This window comes from Mobula hypostoma, chromosome 8 (genome assembly GCF_963921235.1).
Source record: "Mobula hypostoma chromosome 8, sMobHyp1.1, whole genome shotgun sequence".
NCBI lineage: Eukaryota > Metazoa > Chordata > Chondrichthyes > Myliobatiformes > Myliobatidae > Mobula > Mobula hypostoma.
In genome coordinates, this window is record NC_086104.1 from 159499867 (window position 1) to 159521220 (window position 21354).

Sequence of the window (21354 nt, forward strand, 5' to 3'; positions counted from 1 at the left end):
TCCCCTACCCCCTCCCTCCCCGCCTCCTTGTCAATCTGTCACCCTCATGAGGAGCTTCCTGAGATCAGGTTCTGTATCACACTCCCCACCTCCTCTCTGAATCTGAAGGCCTTTCCTTTCCCCTGCTCTCAGACCTTAACTTCCCCTCTCCTGAATATTTTATCCACTTCCCTTTCTTCCTCACTAATCCTCTCCGCTTTAGTCCACCCCCTTCTCCCCTTCCCTTTACAATCCCACCCCGTCTGTCTGTCTGTCCTTCCTCCCCTCTCCCCTCCGTCCCCCTCCTACCTCTCCTTCTCCACTTCCTGTGTCTTTCTCTCTGTCTGTCTCAGCCCCTGCCCGTCTCTGTTCCTACCTCTCTCCCTCAGCCTCTGCCTCAGCCTCGGTCTGTATCCCTCTGCCTCCGCTGAGGGTATTTTCCACCCCGCCAGCCTCCTCCTCCTCCTTTCTTTCACCCTCGGCACACAGACATCCGGGCACCGGCGGAGCACCACGGGAGCTGATGCAGATATACCGCCGCCTGATTCCGGCTCCGGATCGGGCTCGGGATCCGCCGCGGCCGATCGGCAACAGGGCGAACAGAGCAAAGTGTGGGGCCGGGGCCCGGGCCGGGACCGGGAACGGGAGCGGGACGAGGATCGGGAGCGGTGAACCCTGACCTCGCCCCTCCCCCAAGTCCCCACCTCCCCGGACCCCCACCCTCACAAACCTCCCAGTGCCTCCCCCTCCCTCTCCACTCCCGACACCGGGACCCGAAACTGAAATTAATTCCGTCCTTGGAAAAAATTTAAAAAAATTGGCGCCCCTGACCCCTGACCCCGGGACAGGAAGTGCGGCGCAGCATGGCCGGCAGTGGGGTTGGAGCGCTGGTGAGGGAGCGCCCCGGGTCGGGGTGGGCAAGGGGGAGAGGTACCGGGACCGGAGGCCGGCCCATTCTACCCCCCTCCCCCGGACGGGGAGCAATTCACAGGTCCAGAGAGTGTCGGAAGCCCGACGTGGGGAGGGGGGAATGGAGGGAGGGGTGAGCGGTTGGGAAGAAGGGTGAGAGTGCGTTATGGCACTGATTTGACCATTCTGTATTGCAACACCACTTTCAAATCAGTGCCTGACCGCTTTTCCCTTTCCCTTGTATCAATTATTTATTTGTCTTCTTGCAGCTGTCTCTACCCTATCTTCGACAGAGATGACACATAATCTCCCTGTGTAGCACTTTAGCGAGTTGTTCCTGTAGCTGGGTTGCAAGATTCACTTGCTGACAAAATCTGATGACTGCCTGTTCTTTCTTACAGACGTACTCTGATGGCTGTTCCTTTTTGCTGACACAATTTTACGGCTGCCTGTTCTTTACTGACACAGTCTGACGGCTCCCTGTTCCTTTTTGCTGACACGGTCTGATGACTGCCTGTTCCTTGCTGACACAATCTGACGGCCTGTTTTTTTTATACTGACACAGTCTGACGGCTGCCTGTTCCTTCTTGCTGACATAGTCTGATGACTGCCTGTTCCTTACTGGCACAATCTGATGGCCTGTTCTTTACTGACACAGTCTGACGGCTGCCTGTTCCTTGCTGACATAATCTGACATCTTCTTGGTCCTTGCTGACACAGTCTGATGACTGCCTGTTCCTTGCTCACAATCTTGACGGCTGCCTGTTGCTGACATAATCTGACATCTGCCTGTTCCTTGCTGATACAACCTGATGGCTGCCTGTTCTTCCTTGATGACACAATCTGACAGTTGCCTGTTCCTTGCTGACAATATGTGATGACTGCCTGTTCCTTCTCGCTGATAACCTGACATGCCTGTTCTTTCTTTCTGGCTGACACATCTTGATGGCTGCCTGTTTCTTTTTGGTGACAATCTGACAGCTATGTGTTCCCTCTCACTGCCACAACCTGACCACTGCTTGTTTCTCTGTATCCTTTCCAGGGCGGAGCTGAATTGATGTCGGCTGCACAGGCACTCTCTCTGCCGGCAGACGCCTATGGCAATGATGTGAGTATTGGATCTTTTTGGACCTTTTAGACTGATGACAGTTGTGTTAACTTTGAAGTTATTCTGTGCATGCCAACGTATGGTGGTTGTGGGGCTGAATCACAGTCGGGTTTAATGCCACTGACGTGTTGTGAAATTTGTTTTGTGCTAGCTGTAAGACATAAGAATTGCTGAGTGTTACAAAAATCAAATAGTGACCCAGTGCTCATGGGTTCATCGACTGTTCAGAAGTAAGACCAGAGGAGCAGAATTAGGTCACTCGGTCCTTCAAGTCTGTTCCATGGCTATTTATTCTCCCTCTCAACCGCATTCTCCTGCCTTCGCCCAATAACCTTTGACACCCTGGTTAATCAAAAACCTGTCAACCTCCCAGTTAAATACACCCAATGACTTTGGCCTCCACAACCATCTGTGGCAATGAATTCCACAGTTTCACCAGCCTCTGGCTGAAGACATTTTTCCTAATCTCAGTTCTGATCAGATGACCCTCTCTTCTGAGGCTGTGTCCTCTGATCCAATAGAAAACACTCTCTCCATGTCCACGCTATCCAGGCTTTCCAATATTTGATGGGCTTCAGTGAGATTCCCCCCGCCCCGCCACGTTCACCTAAATTCCAGCAAGTTCAGGCCCAGAGCCTTCAAATCCTCTTCATAATTTAACCCTTTCATTCCTGGGATCATTCTTCTGAACCTCCTTTGGACCCTCTCCAATGTCAGCACATCTTTTCTTTGATAAGGGGCCCATAACTGCACCCAATAATCCAAGTGTAGTCTGACCAATGCTTTTCACATCCTTGCTTTTGTATTCCAGTCCTTTTGAAACGAATGCCAACATTGCATTTGCCTTCCTTACTGCTGTCTCAACCTGCAAGTTTAGGGAACCCTACACAAGGACTCACAAGTCCCTTTGCACCCCTGGTTTTTAAAAAACTTACTCCTGGTTTAGAATACAGTCTGTGCCAGGGGTCGGCAACCTTTTTGCTTCTATGGGCCGGATTGCGTATTAGTGAGCAGATGGTGGGCCAGATAAATGCCATAAAAAACTTGGAATATGGGAATTATCCATTTAAATACATCTAGTTATGTTTTGCCTCAAATTAATGAATAACGCATGCTAGAAAATCATTTGTGCTTAAGGTTGCCTACCCCTGGTCTATGCTTTTATTACTTGTACCAAAGTGCGTGAACACACACTTCCCGACACTATTCCATCTGTCATTTCTTTGCCCATTCTCCTAGTCTGCAGACACCCTGCTTCCTCAGCACCACCTGACCCTCCACCTACTCCATATAGATTGCAACTTTTTGTGTCCTGTGAGACGATATGTACTGTGCTTTGCACCTTGGCCGAGGAACGGCATATAAAACTTACCTCAGACAACTGCAAAGTGATGCATCTTGGGAAGTAAAATCAAGTCAGGAGATACACAGAAAAGGTCAGAGTGTGTTGTAAGGTAGGGACGCCAAGGGGTTACAGGTACATGGTTCACAAACAGGAGAAAATCTGCAGATGCTGGAGATCCAAAGCAACACACACAAAATGCTGGAGGACCTCAGCAGGTCACGCAGGCGGCATCTATGGAAAAATGTAAACAGTTGATGTTTCAGGCCGAGACCCTTCAGGACACAGGTATATGGTTCCCTGCAAGTGGCGACAGGTAGACAGGGTTGGCAGGCATGCTGGTCTTCATATTGTCTGGTCCAGCAGCAAATACTCTCACTGACATCTTCAACATCTCCCTGAGCAGCGCCGTCGTTCCTACGTGCTTCAAGGCCGCCACCATCGTCCCCGTGCCGAAGAAGCCTTCAGTGTCCTGCCTCAACGACTACCATCCCGTCACACTCACATCCATCATCATGAAGTGTTTCGAGAGGCTCGTCATGAGGCACATCAAGACCCTGCTGCCCCCCTCACTGGACCCCCTGCAGTTCACGTACCGTCCCAACCGTTCAACAGACGACGCCATTGCCATCACCCCCAACCTGGCCGTAACCCACCTGGACAAAAAAGACACGTACGTTCGAATGCTGTTCATAGACTTCAGTTCAGCATTCAACACAATCATTCCTCAGAAACTGATTGGAAAGCTGAGCCTACTGGGCCTGAACACCTCCCTCTGCAACTGGATCCTAGACTTCCTGACTGGGAGACCTCAGTCAGTCCGGATTGGAAGCAGCATCTCCAACACCATCACATTGAGCACGGGGGCCCCCCAGGGCTGTGTGCTCAGTCCACTGCTGTTCACTCTGCTGACCCACGACCGTGCTGCAACACACAGCTGGAATCACATCATCAAGTTCACCGATGACACGACCGTGGTGGGTCTCATCAGCAAGAACGATGAGTCAGCATACAGAGAGGAGGTGCAGCGGCTAATGGACTGGTGCAGAGCCAACAACCTGTCTCTGAATATGAACAAAACAAAAGAGATGGTTGTTGACTTCAAGAGGACACGGAGGGACGACTCTCTGCTGAACATCGACGACTCCTCCGTAGAGATCGTTAAGAGCACCAAATTTCTTGGTGTTCACCTGGCGGAGAATCTCACCTGGTCCCTCAACACCAGCTCCATAGCAAAGAAAGCCCAGCAGCATCTCTACTTTCTGCGAAGGCTGAGAAAAGTCCATCTCCCACCCCCCATCCTCACCACATTCTACAGAGGTTGTATTGAGAGCATCCTGAGCAGCTGCATCACTGCCTGGTTCAGAAATTGCACCATCTCGGATCGCAAGACCCTGCAGCGGATAGTGAGGTCAGCTGAGAAGATCATCGGGGTCTCTCTTCCTGCCATTACAGACATTTACACCACACGCTGCATCCGTAAAGCAAACAGCATTATGAAGGATCCCACGCACCCCTCATACAAACTCTTCTCCCTCCAGCCATCTGGCAAAAGGTACAGAAGTATTCGGGCTCTCACGACCAGACTATGTAACAATTTCTTCCCCCAAGCCATCAGACTCCTCAATGCCCAGAGGCTGGACTGACACCAACCTACTGCCCTCTACTGTGTCTATTGTCTTGTTTATTATTTATTGTAATGCCTGCACTGTTTTGTGCACTTTATGCAGTCCTGGGTAGGTCTGTAGTCTAGTGTAGTTTTGTGTTGTTTTACGTAGTTCAGTCAGGTTTTTGTATTGTTTCATGTAGCACCATGGTCCTGAAAAATGTTGTCTCATTTTTACTATGTTCTATACCAGCAGTTATGGTTGAAATGACAATAAAAGTGACTTGACTTGACTTGACTTGATAAGAGCATAGTAATGGGAACAGGAGTCGGCCATCTGGCCCGTCGAGCTTGCTTCGCCATTCAATAAGATCATGGCTGATCTGGCCATGGACTCATCTCCACCTACCTGCCTTTTCCCCAGAACCCTTAGTTCCCCTACTCAGAAAGGGTACCGAGTACAAGAATTGACAGCTATTACAGACGTTGATGAAATGAACTCTGGAATGAGCTACGTTTCAGCTGGCACACTAGGAAGGATGTGGAGGGGGAGCAGAAATGATCCACAAATGGGTGCTGGGACTGGGACCTTGAGTTATGAGGAGAGACTGGACAGGCTGGGATCATTTTCCCTGGAGTGAAGGAGACTGAGGGTGTCTCTCTATCCTGAGGCTGTGCCCTCTTGTCCTGGACTCTCCCACCATGGGAGACATCCTTTCCACATCTACTCTGTCTAGGCCTTTCAACATTTGAAAGGTTTAAATGAGATCCGCCCCTCATCCTTCTGAATTCCAACAATTACAGACCCAGAGCCATCAAATGTTCTGCGTATAATAACCCTTTCATTCCTGGAATCATCCTTGTGAACCTCCTCTGGACCCTCTCCAATGCCAGCACATCTTTTCTAAGATGAGGGGCCCAAAACTGTTCACAATACTCAAGGTGAGACCTCACCAGTGCCTTATAAAGCCTCAGCATCACATCCTGCTCTTGAATTCTAGACCTCTTGAAATGAATGCTAACGTGGCATTTGCCTTCCTCACCACTGACTCAACCTGCAAGTTAACCTTCAGGGAGTTCTGCACAAGGACTCCCAAGTCCTTCTGCATCTCAGATTCCTGGATTTTCTCCCCATTTAGAGAACAATCCGCACATTTATTTCTACTACCAAAGTGCATGACTATGCATTTTCCAACATTATATTTCATTTGCCACTTTCTTGCCCATTGTCCTAATCTGTCTAAGTCCTTCTGCATCTTTCCTGAACACCTCTAGCCCCTCCACCAATCTTCATCTAATCTGCAAACTTGGCAACAGTATCATTAACTTTGCATCACACCTGATGTAGCTGCTCTTTCTCTCCATCCTTGTGTAATGGACTGTTGAGGAAAATATCTTCACCCCTTTGTCCATGATCCCATCTGATGTACCGTTTCAGTCTGTGACTTCAGTTCTCTTTTCAGCTGATTTTATCCTCCAGCCAGTGGGAGGTATGTGATAAGGGTCACCTATTGGTCTTCATTAGTTGGGAGATTGGGTTCAAGAGTTGCAAGATAATGTTGCAGTTCTGTAAAACTGGTTAGACTGCACTTGGAATATTGTGTTCCGATCTGGAAACCTCATTACAGGAAGGATATGGAAACTGTACAGAGGGTGCAGAGGAGATTTACCAGGATGCTGCCTGGATTTAGAGAGGGTGTAGAGGAGATTTACCAGCATTCTGCCTGGATTAGAGAGGGTGCAGAGGAGATTTACCAGGATGCTGCCTGGATTAGAGAGGGTGCAGAGGAGCTTTACCAGGATGCTGTCTGGATTAGAGAGCATGTAATGAGGACAGGTTGAGTAAGCTAGGGTTTCCTAGCGAAGGGGTATGAGAGATGACTTGGTAGAAGCGTACAAGATGATAAGAGACATTGTCAGAGACTTTTTCCCAGGGTGGAACTGGAATGAGGGAGTATAATTTTAAAGTGTTGGAATGGCAGTAGATGGGGAATATCAAAGGCAGGTTTTTTTTTACACAGAGTGTGGTGGGGGTGTGGAACGTGCTGGCAGAGGTGGTTGTCAAACAGATACGTTAGGTCATTTAAGAAACTCAGATAGGCACGTGGATGATAGAAAAATGGAGGGAGGGATTTGATTGATCTTGGAGAGGGTTAAAGGGTCAGTACAATAATGTGGGTTGAATAGCCAATACTGTGTTGAAATGTTCTATGTCTGTGGTGAAAAGACATTACTTGGAGCAAATGGTTGGATTGTCCCAACCTCATCAAAGCCATATCCAGATCCATAAATGCCAACTAACGTATAGTGTAGTTGCTTGGAGATATAATTAAGAGGCTAGTTTTTAATGAAATGCTACATACTGATGGTCAGATCTCTTCTGATTATCTACAGTAGCTGGTAGTATTTACATTATTTATAACAGTTTTATTCTAGAAGTTTCCTTTGGAAATGTGTTCAAACTTTGGAAATGGGTCACAAGGTCTTAGTACTGGGAAAGATCTGGAAATTATAACAATATTCTGCTTTCACGTTTCACAACTGCCGTTTACTATGACTGGAGTATTGCCTCTGTTCTGTGGAACTAAATTCACCTGTTGAATTTGTCTCCGTTTTGCAGGCCAATGTTGAAATGATGTGGGCGATGAAGGCCTATCAACACGCTGAGATCTACTTCAATGTAAGTATGGTGCTGTGAAGATCTTTATGTAAAGTCTGCTGGTTGTTATCTCATTGTTGACACACTTGTGTTACGAACCTGTACTTTTCTTATCACCAAACTTTTCTGATTGGTGATAAACTTCACCTAGAACCTTGATGTTGTTACCACACACCCACCAAGTACCACTTGCTCTTCACATTTGTTTGCTGCTCACTGTTGGCTGAATTCTTCTTCGACTCACTTTATATCTCACTTCTGAAAGTGTAGACGCATAGAGTACAACAGCGCAGAAACATACACTTCAGACCATCTAATCCATCTGGGGCGCAGGCCACTGACAGTGGTTCACCAGAACTCTCTACCTGGGCCGATGGAAGGTTGATCAACCCTGTGGCTCCACTTTCACCACATGATTTCATACAGCTTCTAGGTGAAGTTCCTCCTCTCCCAGGGATGAGGACCTTGGATCAGCTGTTGGTGTTTCTGTACCACTGGATGGAGTAACTCCTTTTGCACCTGGGCTTGGGACTGTCCATTGCAGAGTTCATCTAATCCGTGCCAAACTGTTATTCTGCCTAGTCCCATCAACCTGCACCTGGACCATCCTGTCCAAGTACTTCTCCAAACTTCTCTTAAATATTGAAATTGAACCTGCATCCATCACTTCCTCTGGCATCTCATTCCACACTCTCACCATCTTTTGAGTGAAGATGTTCCCCTTAAATATGTTGCCTTTCTCTCCCAGTTGTAGTCTCACCCAATCTCAGTAGAAAAAGCCTGCTTGCATTTGCCCTATCTCTACCCCTCATGATTTTATATACCCCTATCAAATTTCCCCTCACTCTCCTACACTCAGGGAATGAGCTCCAAACCTATTCAACCTTTCCTTGTAACTCAGGTCCTCAAGTCCTGGCAACATTCTGGTAAATTTCATTGCACTCTTTCAATCGTACTTGCATCTTTCCTGTAGGTAGGTGACCAGAACGAGACACAATACTCCACATTAGGCCTTGTCAATGTCTTATACACGCAAACACGAGGAAATCTGCAGATGCTGGAATTTCAAGCAACACACACACAAAATGCTGGTGAACGCAGCGGGCCAGGCAGCATCTATAGGAAGAGGTACAGTCGACGTTTCGGGCCGAGACCCTTCGTCAGATCGAAATGAAAGAAGAGATAATAAGAGATTTGAAAGTGGGAGAGGGAGGGGGAGATCTGAAATGATAGGAGAAGACAGGAGGGGGAGGGATGGAGCTAAGAGCTGGAAAGTTGATTGAGATACGAGGCTGGAGAAGGGAGAGGTTCATGGGACGGGAGGCCTAGGGAGAAAGAAAGGGGGGGAGCCCAGAGGACGGGCAAGGGGTATAGTGAGAGGGACAGAGAGAGAGAGAAAGAAAAATTAATAATGGATAGGGTACGAGGGGGAGGTGGGGCATTAGCGGAAGTTAGAGAAGTCGATGTTCATGCCATCAGGTTGGAGGCTGCCCAGACAGAATATAAAGTGTTGTTCCTCCAACCTGAGTGTGGCTTCATCTTTACAGTAGAGGAGGCCGTGGATAGACATATCAGAAATGGAATGGGATGTGGAATTAAAATGTGTGGCCACTGGGAGATCCTGCTTTCTCTGGCGGACAGAGCGTAGGTGTTCAGCGAAACGGTCTCCCAGCCTGTGTCGGGTCTTGCCAATATATAAGAAGGCCGCATTGGGAGTACCGGATGCAGTATATCACCCCAGCCGACTCACAGGTGAAGTGTCGCCTCACCTGGAAGGACTGTCTGGGGCCTTGAATAGTGGTGAGGGAGGAAGTGTAAGGGCATGTGTAGCACTTGTTCGGCTTACAAGGATAAATGCCGGGAGAGAGATCAGTGGGAAGGGATGAGGGGAACGAGTGGACAATGCAGTCACGTAGGGGAGGGAAAGATGTGCTTAGTGGTGGGATCCCGTTGGAGGTGGCGGAAGTTATGGAGAATAATATGTTGGACCCGGAGGCTGGTGGGGTGGTAGGTGAGGACCAGGGGAACCCTGTTCTTAGTGGGGTGGTGGTAGGATGGAGTGAGAGCAGATGTGCGTGAAATGGGGGGGATGCGTTTGAGAGCAGAGTTGATAGTGGAGGAAGGGAAGCCCCTTTCTTTAAAAAGGGTGGACATCTCCCTCGTCCTGGAATGAAAAGCCTCATCCTGAGAGCAGATGCGGCGGAGACGGAGGAATTCTGAGAAGGAGATGGCATTTTTGCAAGAGACAGGGTGAGAAGAGGAATAGTCCAGATAGCTGTGAGAGTCAGTAGGCTTATAGTAGACATCAGTGGATAAGCTGTCTCCAGAGACAGAAAGATCTAGAAAGGGGAAGGAGGTGTCGGAAATGGACCAGGTAAACTTGAGGGCAGGGTGAAAGTTGGAGGCAAAGTTAATGAAGTGAACGAGCTCAGCATGCGTGCAGGAAGCAGCGCCAATGCAGTCGTCGATGTAGCGAAGGAAAAGTGGGGGACAGATACCAATATAGGCTTGGAACATGGATTATTCCACAAAGCCAACAAAAAGGCAGGCATAGCTAGGACCCATATGGGTGCCCATAGCTACACCTTTAGTTTGGAGGAAGTGGGAGGAGCCAAAGGAGAAATTAGTAAGAGTAAGGACTAATTCCGCTAGGCGGAGGAGAGTGGTGGTAGAGGGGAACTGATTAGGTCTGGAATCCAAAAAGAAGCAGAGAGCTTTGAGACCTTCCTGGTGGAGGATGGAGGTATATAGGGACTGGACATCCATGGTGAAAATATAAAGCGGTGGGAGCCAGGGAACTTAAAAACATTGAAAAAATTCAGAGCGTGAGAAGTGTCACGAACATAGGTAGGAAGGGATTGAACAAGGGGGGATGAAAGTGTCGAAGTATGCAGAACTGAGTTCGGTGGGGCAGGAGCAAGCTGAGAGAATGGGTCTACCTGGACAGGCAGGTTTGTGGATTCTTGGGTGGGAGGTAGAAACGGGAAGTGCAGGATGTGGGAACTATAAGGTTGGTAGCAGTGGATGGGAGATCCCCTGAGCGGATAAGGTTGGTGATGGTGTGGGAGACAATGGCCTGGTGCTCCTTAGTGGGGTCACATCGAGGGGTAAATAAGAGGAGGTATCCGTGATTTGTCGCTGTGCCTCGGCAAGGTAGAGGTCAGTACACCAGACTACAACAGCACCCCCCTTATCGTCGGATTTAATAGTAGGGTTAGGATTAGTGCGGAGAGAGTGGAGAGCAGAGCATTCGGAAGGGGTGAGGTTGGAATGGGAACAAGATGCGGTGAAGTCGAGACGGTTGATGTCCCGTCGGCAGTTAGCAATAAAGAGATCCAGAGCAGGCAGAAGACCAGAGCGGGGTGTCCATGAAGAAGAGGAGGGTTGAAGACGGGAGAAGGGGTCATCGGTGGGAAGAGTCCTTGCCGAAGAAGTAGGCTCGAAGACGGAAGAAGAGTTCAACGTCATGGCAAATGCAGAACTCGCTGATGTGTGGGCGAATGGGTACAAAGGTGAGGCCCTTACTGAGGACAGAGCGCTCTGCCTCAGAGAGTTGAATGTTGGAGGGGATGGTGAAGATCCAGCACGGATGAGAAGTGGGATAAGAGGGGGGTGGGGGAGGGAGGCTGGTGGTGTCAGTGGAGTGGGGAGGGTCGGGGTGAGAGAAAGAAGGAGCCTCCGAGGGCCCAGGAGTAGATGATGGGTGATGAGGAAGACGGGGTTGCAGAGTGGTGGTGGGGGAAGGGGAGACGGGAGTCACAATAGCAGCATGTGAAGACCCGGCCTGGAGTTCAAGGCTGGAGTCGCAGTTGCGCAATCGCTGTGAAGGTATCCGTAGTCATTGGAACCCGCATTGATGGTGCTGGAGTCCGGGTTTTGTCTTTTCCTTTTTTTTTCTCTTTCTTTTTTCTCCCTCTGTCCCTCTCACTATAACTCCTTGCCCATCCTCTGGGCTCCCCCCCACCTTTCTTTCTCCCTAGGCCTCCCGTCCCATGATCTTCTCCCTTCTCCAGCCTCGTATCCCTTTGCCAATCAACTTTCCAGCTCTTAGCTCCATCCCTCCCCCTCCTGTCTTCTCGGATCTCCCCCTCCCCCTCCCACTTTCAAATCTCTTACTATTTTTTCTTTCATTTAGATCTGACGAAGGGTCTTGGCCCGAAACATTGATTATACCTCTTCTTATAGATGCTGCCTGGCCCGTTGCGTTCACCAGCGTTTTGTGTGTGTTGCTTGAAATTCCAGCATCTGCAGATTTCCTCATGTTTGCGTGTATAAGACATTGACAAGGCCTAATGTGGAGTATTGTGTCTAGTTCTGGTCACCTACCTACAGGAAAGATGCAAGTAAAACGCGAATAATAAAAAAAAGGTAACGAAGGTGTGATTCCAAGGCTGGGGTCTCTAGATGACCCTGGGTTGGGCTAGAAGAAAAGTCTAGCCGTGGGGGATAGCCCCTCCTACCTGTGGGTTGAGGGCCCCCGTTGCAGTATCTATAAAAGTAAGTTTAAAAAAAACTATGTCCATTACACAGAAATGATTTCCTTGTGTATTCCTTCCATGTATATATTCTCATTTAGGTGGGGAAAAAGGAATGAATAAATGAATTTAAAAAAAATTGAGTAATATAAAATCTACATTATAACAGCATTTCTCGAGATAGGTATATCACCGTCTATTTTTGCTTCCGTTTAGTTTATCAGCACTTTTAAAGTTAGCCAAACCTTATGGCTCTTCTGGAGGAGGTGAGGGCTGCCCTCGGAGAACTGACAGTCTCTTCCTAATATCCTTCTCTCGTCCTGTTCCTGTCCCCTGCTTTCCAGGTTCTCTTACTATTTCCCAAGCAGTTCGGGACAACTGCTCAGCCAGACTTTCCCTTGGTTTGACCACGCTAATGGACAGTCCTCTGTTGTTCATGTCTGTAGTCGCCTCCTCCACTGTCTGGTACAGTCGCATCCCTTCTTGGTAAAATACCCTCATTTTAGCAGGGTACGGGGTTTGCAATTTAATCTTTTCTTGCTTTAATATTCGTTTTGCTTCGGAATATTCTTTCTATTTCTGTAGGACCGCCGGGGGGTAATCATGATCGAAGTATATTAACTTCCTGTTCCAAAACACCCTCTTCTTACCCCAGGCCCTTCGTAGAATCTCCTCCTTGCTCTTGAATCAAAGGAATCTAAGTACTATTGAGCGCGGTTTACTTTCTCTGTCTCCGGGAGGCCACTGGACAAGCGAACGATGTGCCCTCTCAATTTCAATCTCCATAGTCTGGGGAATCTCCAGCGCTTCCTGCGGCAGCTTGTCTACAAAGTCCATCATCGACAATCCCCCCGCTCCTTCGGGAACATTATAAATCCTGATATTTTTCCATCGCGATCTTCCCTCCTGGTCAAGCAATTTACTTTCCTGTTGATTTAATATTTTTATCGTCTTATTTAGTATCTGTTCCACGTTTTGCACGTGATCTTCCACCTTCTCAATTAGAGTCTCTGCTACCGCTATTTTCTGATTGATGTTGGCGAGCTCTGACTTTATATCATTGAGTTGCTGCTTTATATCTTTTTGGACTTCCCTTATCTCCTCCAAAATCCTTATCATATTTACCGCTTCGCCAGCACAAGGCCCATTGTCAGCTTCGCCGCCACACGCACGAGGCCCATCGTCAGCTTTGCCACCACGTGCACGTGTAAGAGAGCCGCGCGCTGTACCTCTCCCTTCCATAGGCTCCGCAGTGGTGCTTTTTATCTCCATTCTTTCTCCCCATTCTTGCCCCCCTTATCAATTCAGATATTTTCGAAAAATCTTATACTTGATCGATTAAGAGGGGCAAAATAAGCGTTTTTCTGGAGGAGCTGTTGATTTAACCTGCCATTCTGAACGATGACGTCACCGGAACCTCCCACGACTTCTTAAATGCTCTCAATGGCGTGCATCTCAAATAACCTCTGACAACCAAGTCCAGCTCCTGGCCTTCAAGTGTAGCTGAGCTATTAAGCCTGGCAGAACCGATTCTATTGACAGAAGGGGCAAAGGCAGATTATTGACACCTTAAAACCAGTCTCTTTGGGTAGATAGGACTCCTCAGCTGTGGTTGGCAGCTCACCTAAGAGGAGGAAATCTCTAATCTTAAACTTCTACTGCCTTGTGACTATACCCGCTCATGGGGAAGACTTTGGGATAAATCCTGAGGGAAAAATCCACAGCCAGAGTCCCTAAGGCAGTTTTATGTTGAATTCAATGCTGACTGGAAGCTCCTGCAATATCAATGGTGGAGTTTGTGTATTGGTCTCTGCTGTTTCTTTGGATACTTCAGACATGTGGAGAGAGGGAGCTTGCTATATGGGCAATAATTTGCTCTCCATATTGTACTGCCCAGGCTTGCGTATCATGTAGATGCTGAAACGCACATCTATGGTTGACCCCGACCAATGGTAGGACTCATTTATACTTTGATAATAAATTTACTTTGAACTTTGATTTTATAGTTGCACAATCTCCTTCTGTACATTGATTGTCAGTCTATATTTATGTTTTCATAAATTCTATAGTATTTCTTTTTTCTTGTAAAAGCCTGCAAGAAAATGAATCTCAAGGTAGTGCATGATGACATATACATTCTTTGATAATAAATGTACTTTGATTTTAACTTTGAAATAGCCAGCAGGTCAGGCAGCATTTGTGAGAGAGAAATCCAATTTAAATTTACAGGTGGACGTTCTTGCAGAAAGGCTGGGTATTTGAAATTGTCGAATTCAGAACTGATGGGTTATTAAGACCATAAGACTCTGGAGCCTTTCCACTCATTGAGTCTGCTCCACTTTTCCATCATGGCTGATTTATTATCCCTCTTAACCCCATTCCCCCACCTTCTCCCCCGTAACCTTTGATGCCCTAGTAAAGAATCTATCAACCTCCACTTTAAATATGCCCAATGACACAGCCATCTGTGGCAATGAATTCCACAGAATTACCACCCACTGGCTAAAGAAATTCCTCCTTATTGCTGTTCTAAATGGACATCCCTCTAGTCTGAGGTTGTGCTGTCTGGTTTTAAGATTCCTCCACTGTAGGAAACGCCATCTCAATGGCCTTTCAATATTCATTAAGTTTTAATGAGATACCCCTCATTCTTCTAAACTCCATTGAGTAGAGACCCAGAGCTATCAAATGTTCCTAATAAATTAATCCTTTCAATTCCGGGACATTCCAGAGACCTACTGTCCAGTAGGTTAGTTGGTCACAAGGGTGTAATTAGGCAAAGCGGGCTCGTTGGGGCAGAAGGGCCTGTTACCTTGCTGTATCTCTGAATAAAATAAGGAACTCTAGACAGTACTCTAGCTGTAGTTTCACGAATGCCTTGTACACAATGTATGGAGACTTGCCCTTTATACCCTCTTCCAACCTTACAGTAAGTGATAGAATACTGCAGCACAGAAACAGGCCCCTTGGCCTATCTAGTCTGTGCCAGACTATTAATCTGCCTCATCCCAACTCTTCCACTTCTCAACTTTGAGGTTCCACTGTCAGGATATTTCTCCACTCTCTGCTACCCCTCTCCACTTGGTCTAATTTTCTGCTCTCAAAGTGAATGCTGTGGGTTGGTTTCCCATGGGAGTTCCCAGTCATGTGTTAGCAGGAAATGGCAGCATCTCTGGGAATGTGGTTGGATAGTGGTGTGGATCATGTGGCCTTGTTTCACCTCTGCTGTTCCCACAGCTCATTTCTTCAGTTGACCCACGATACCTTAGACTGACTAAAGAAGATGATCTGATCTACACAGAGTTCAGAAAGCGATTCAATGACATGAAGGTCGATGTCCTTGATCCAGAGGAACTGAAATCTGAGTCTGCCAAACTGGTAAGTTCTGGAATTCACCACCCACTCACAGAGGACACTATCTCACACACGGACAGAGCATGTATCCTGAAGTATCAGAGCCATGGCACCTGCACACACATTTTGCAGCTGGGCCACTGGGGGGTGTGAGTGGACCTTTCGAACAGGCGACTGTTGGGGAGGGGGTGAGTGGAGCTTTCGATCAGGCAGCTGTGAGAGATGAGTGAAGCTTTCGAGCAGGCGACTGACCGCGAAGGGGTGAATGGAGTTTTCGAGCAGGTGGTTGTGGGAGGTGAGAAATGAAGGGGAGCGCAGTAATGATATGAGATTCCTTAGTTAGGAGAGGAGACAGGGGATTCAGTGGACATGAAAGAGACACTCGGATGGTATGTTGCCTCCCAGGGGCCAGAGTCAAGGACGTCTCAGATCATGTCCACAGCATTCTAAAGGAGAGGGTGAGCAGCTAGAAGTCATGGTACATATTGGTACCAACGACATAGGTAGGAAAAGGGTTGAGATCCTAAATAGACAGTTTAGGTACAAAGCTGAAAAGCAGGACTTTAAGGGTAATAATCTCTGGATTGCTGCCTGTGCAACGTGTCAGTGAGGGTAAGATAGGTACATGGAGCTTAGAAAAATAGAAGGCTATGTGGTAGGGAAATTCTAGACATTTTCTAGAGTAGGTTACATGATTGGCACAAAATGGTCGGCCGAAGGGCCTGTAATATGCCGTAGATTTCGATGTTCATGAGTGATCCTAATATGCAGGTAGATAAGGAAAATTAGGTTGGTGCTGAATCCCATGAGAGGGAATTTGTAGAAATTTAGTGTAGCTTGCGATTTAGACCACTAAGGAGCAAGGCAATTCTGGATTGGATGATGTGCAATAAACCAAATTTGATTAGGGAGTTGAAGGTAAAGGAACCCTTGGAAGACAGTGATTATGATCTGATAGAATTCACCCTCGGTTTGAGAGTGAGAGATAAAGTCAGATGTATCAGTATTGTGTGTGTGCGCGCCTTTCTCCTGGTGGAGTCGTCAGGGCGCCGTCATGACAAGCTTTTTGCACCGATTTTTTTGGTGATTGCTCATCGTAGGGCGTGTCTTGGGCATTTGAAACTTGGCGGAGCCCATCCCTCTCCAAGTTTTTTTTTACGAGGTCAAGTTGCTAGCTTGACGCTCAACCCAGGCACGGATGGAGAGCGTGCAAGGGAGCCGGCCGGATTTGAACTTGGGACCTCTCGCTCCGAAGTCCAGCGCTGATGTCACTACGCCACCAGCCGGTGGTATCAGTATTACAGTGGAGTAAAGAGAATTAGGCATGAGAGAGGAGCTGGCCAAAGTTGATTAGAAGGGGACACTAGTAGAGATTACAGTAAAACAGCAACGGTTGGAGTTTCTGGGGGCAGTTTGGAAGGTGTAGAATTAATACAATCCAACGATGAAGAAGTATTCTAAAGGGAGGATGAGGCAACCGTGGCTGACAAAGAGTTAAAAGCAGAAGAGCGGGCACATAATAGAGCAAAAATTAGGAGGTTAGAGGCTTTTAAAAACCAACAAAGGCAACTAAAAAAAGCCATAAGTAGAGAAAAGATGATGAAATATGTAGCTAAACTGGCCAATAATATGAAAGGGTATACCACCAGTTTTCCAAATACATAAAGAATAAAAGAGGGGCAAAAGTGGACATCAGACCACTGGAAAATGATGCTGGAGAGGTAGTCATGGGGAACAAAGAAATGGCAGTTGAACTTAAGAAGGGAGGAAGGCAGAAGCAGTTATAGGCCGGTTTCAGTGGTTGGGATGACCAGTGTTGGATTCCATTATTAAGGATGAGGTTTCAGGGTATTTTGAGGTGCATGATGAAATTGGCCAGACAGCTTGTTTTCCTTGAAGGGAAATCTGTTGGAATTCTTGTGGAAATAACAGGCAGGGTGGACAAGGGAGTCAGTGGATGTTGTTTACTTGGATTTTCAGAAGGCCTTCATAAAGGTGCCGCATGTGAGGCTGTTAAACAAGAGTCCATAGTATTACAGCACAGATACAAGCATAGATAAAAGATTGTCTGACTAGCAGGAGGCAAAATGTGAGACAAAAGGGGGCCTTTCTGTTTGGAAGCGGGGAATCTGCAAAAGGATTTAGACAGATTGGGGAATGAGCAAAGGAGTAAAGGGAAGTGTATGGTAGAAGGAATTAAAACTACTCTCTTCTAAACCGGGAGAAAACTCAAAAATCAGAGGCGCCAAGGGACCTCGGAGTCCTTGTGCAGAATTCCATAAAGGTTAACTTGCAGGTTGAGTCGTTGGTAAGGAAGCCAATTGCAATGTTAGCACCCAGTTCGAGAGGATTGTCTGATTGAAACGAGGCAGCAAGTGGGAATAAAAGGATCTTTGTTTGGCTGGCTGCCAGTAACTAGTGGTGTTCCACAGGGGTTGGTGTTGCAACCGCTTCTTTTTATGTGGTATATCAATGATTTAGATGATGGAATAGATGGCTTTGTTGCCAAGTAAGTGGCAAATGAAATACAATGTTGGAAAATGCACAGTCATGCACTTTGGCAGTAGAAATAAATGTGCAGACCATTTTCTAAATGGGGAGAAAATCCAAAAGTCTGAGATGCAAAGGGACTTGGGAGTCCTTGTGCAGAACTTCCGAAAGGTTAACTTGCAGGTTGAGTCGGTGGCGAGGAAGGCAATTGCCATGTTGGCATTCGTTTCAAGAGGTCTTGAATACAAGAGAAGAGATATGATTCTGAGGCTTTATAAGGCACTGGTGAGGCCTCACCTTGAGTATTGTGAACAGTTTTGGGCTCCTCATCTAAGAAAAGATGTGCTGGCATTGGAGAGGGTTCAGAGGAGGTTCATAAGGATACACACACAACGTCGACTCAGACCTGAGAGGCCAGTGTCGGGCATTTTCATGCCTTACAAGGCGTAGTTCGAAAGGCTGTGTGGGGCACCACTCCTCGCACAGAGTTTTCACAGTATTATACGAGGCTGAGTTGCGAGCTCAACATCAACCCGGCGCGCACGGGAGCGGTCTGTCACTGGATCGAACTCAGGAACCTCCGTTCTCAAGCCCAGCACTGAGTCTGTACTCGCTGGAATTTAGAAGGATGAGGAGAGAAATTTCATTGCAACTTTTCGAACGGGTTGATAGGTTTCTGATTAGTAAGGGTGTCAAAGGTTACGGGGAGAAAGAAGGAGAATGGGGTTGAGGGATGACAATTCATCCGTGATGGAATAATGGAGCAGACTTGATGAGGTGAATGGCCTAATGTCTTACGGAACTACGGCACTCTGGCCATTACAGAGACTGGGCTGTCACAAGGGCAGGAATGGCTGCTGGGTGTTTGGGGTTTGGATGTTTCAAAAGGGACAGGGAGGGGGTAAAGAGGTGAGTGGCATTGCTAATCGGGGATAGTATCATAGCTGCAGAAAGAGGGGACATCGTGGAGGGATTGTCTACTGAGTCAGTATGGGTGGAAGGCAGACACAGGAAGGGAGCAATGTTAAGTCCCAGATGTCTAGGGGGGTCAAAAGGGAACAGATTGCTGCAAGGTTGGCAATGAACTTTGCATCCTCACTGGCCATAGGAATGGTACCAGATGATTGGAGGGTGGTAAATGTTATTCTTTTGTTTAGAAAATGAGCACGGATTATAAACCAGCGAGTCTTACAACAATGGCAGGCAAACTATTGGGGAGAATACTTAGAGACAGGATTTTCAGCATTTAGAGAAGAAAAGTCTGATTAGGGATGTTCAATGTGGCTTTGTAAGGGGCTGATTGTAGCATACAAACCAAATTGATGAAGTTTGCACAGTGGATGTGGATTTTAATAAGGCATTTAACAAGGTTCCCCACTGTAGGCTCATCAGAAAGTCAGGAGGCATGGGATTCAAGGAAAATCTGGCTATTTCGATACGGAATTGGCTTGCCCATAAGAGGCAGAGGGTGCTAGCAGATGGAGTGTATTCTGCCTGGAGGTTGGTGACCAGTGGTGTTCCACAGGAACCCGTTCTGAGGCCCCTGCTCTTTGTGATTTTAATAAGTGACTTGGATGAGGAAATGGAAAGATGGGTGATTAAGTTTGCAGATGACATGAAAGTTGGTGTTTAAGGTTGTATCAGGACATTGATTAGACGTAGAGCTGGCCTGAGCAATGGCAGATGGAGTTCAATCTATAAAAAGTGTAAAATAATACTCTGGTAGGTCAACCTTGGATACAGAATACAGGGTTAATGGCATGATTCTTAGTTTGGAGGAACAGAAGGATTTTGGGAGTACATGTCCTTAGGTCCCTCAAAGTTACTGCGCAAGTTGATAAGGTTGTTTATAAGGTGTATGCTATGTTGGCCTTCATTAGTCGGGGGTTTGAGTTCAAGAGCCGTAAGGTAATGTTGCAGCTCTATAAAACTCTGATTAAACCACACTTGGACTATTGTGTTCCGTTCTGGTTGGCTCCTCATTGGAAGGAGTTGAAGTTTTAGAGGGTGCAGAGGAGACTCACTAGGATGAGAGCATGTCTTATGAAGTTGGGTTGAATGAGCTCAGGCTTTTCTCTTTGGAACAAAAGAAGATATGAGGTGACTTCATAGAGGTGTATGAGAGATGAGGTATATAGACAGAGTGGACAGCCAGAGACTTCCCCCCCAGCTGGGGTCAGAATGGCTAATTCAAGGGAACATAATTTTAAGGGCATTGGAGGAAAGTCTGGGTGGGGTGGGGTGGGGGGGTATGTCAGAGGTAGGTTGTTAGTTTACAGAGGGGTAAGTACACAGTTCGATGTATCCATAGTGTGTTTGGACTCCAGATGTTTTCTGTGCAGATTCACTGGCTGTTTCTATGCACCCAAGAGCATACAGGGTGTGTGGATGTGGATTCTGCCCTCAGACTGTGCCATCACCTGAGGGGTTTCTGCTGTCTTGTTGCAGGCCTGGCGTCCATTCTGCATGCAGTTTGAGGGGCTGGTTGAAGACTACAACTTTGGGACACTCCTACGGTTGGACTGCTCCAAGGACTATGTGGAGGAAAACACCATATTTGGTAGGGTGGAGGGATGGGATGAAAGAGAGGAGAGGGAGAAGAAGCAGGGGGAGGGGGAGGTGGAGCGGGGAGATGATTGGCAGGACAAAACACAGGAGAGGGAAGGTGAGATGGGAAGAGAGTGAAGGGAGTAGCATAATGAGATACCAAATGAGGGAGGGCTATGGCACATAGTACACCGCAGAGATTTCTTTCTTGTCTCCATCATTCTCTCAGGGGCAGGAGGGTGGAGTGAAGGTGTGGGGGGGGGGGTGTGTGTGAAGGTAGGGCAATAGGACACTGTACATTGTCTCGTGTTCTCTCAGCTACCAGGATCCAGTTCTTTGCAATAGAAACTGCCCGGAACAGAGAAGGATACAACACACATCTGTTTGAAAGATCTGCAAAATCAAAAGGAATCAAAGGTGCTGAAGGAAAGAACTCAAACTGTACAAAGCTGATGGGAGACAGAGACCCAGTGGCTACATAACATGTTCGTTATACACGGAATTAAACCACAGAGGGACATGGGACTCTTCAGCAGCTGGGGCAGCACTGGTCACGGTAATGGCAGACTCAAGACAGAGCTGGGTGAAGAACAACGGTCTTTAAAAATTGAGAGAGCTCATCTATAATTGATGACTTCTATCTGCTTCTGACTGCTGGTGTTGGGAGAGGAAGGGAACATCATTGAGACCTCGGCACCGTGAAGCCCAGTGACCATTGACCGTCAGGATACAGACAGATCACACTCAGTACAAACCACTGAAGTTTTATTTGCAGCCACAATGCTTACACTAGATGCAGCAAACATTCGTACATACCAACCAGTTACCTGATCACGCAACAATTTGGAAATGTGTTTAGTCAGAACAATAAAAATATAGAATCCA

General features: G+C 47.3%; 1 protein-coding gene across 2 annotated transcripts; it reads left to right on the forward strand.

The window, feature by feature from the left end:
* The first annotated feature begins 48 nt into the window (after nt 1-48).
* Nucleotides 49-21354, forward strand: pbdc1 (polysaccharide biosynthesis domain containing 1). 2 transcript variants are annotated; one of them, XM_063057238.1, is made up of 6 exons: nt 49-68; nt 1931-1996; nt 7565-7624; nt 15316-15456; nt 20371-20482; nt 20788-21354. In XM_063057238.1, the coding sequence occupies exons 2-6, from the start codon at nt 1946-1948 to the stop codon at nt 20949-20951; spliced, it is 528 nt and encodes a 175-aa protein (XP_062913308.1). In that variant the 5' UTR covers nt 49-68; nt 1931-1945; the 3' UTR covers nt 20952-21354. The 2 variants fall into 2 exon arrangements, with proteins under 2 accessions (XP_062913308.1, XP_062913307.1); XM_063057237.1 differs by lacking the exon at nt 49-68 and adding an exon at nt 273-869.

Coding starts and splice junctions, on each gene's coding strand:
- pbdc1 (XM_063057237.1), top strand. CDS start 843: ATGGCCGGCAGTGGGGTTGGAGCGCTG. Junction 870..1,930: donor GCAGTGGGGTTGGAGCGCTG/GTGAGGGAGCGC, acceptor TATCCTTTCCAG/GGCGGAGCTGAATTGATGTC. Junction 15,457..20,370: donor AATCTGAGTCTGCCAAACTG/GTAAGTTCTGGA, acceptor GTCTTGTTGCAG/GCCTGGCGTCCATTCTGCAT.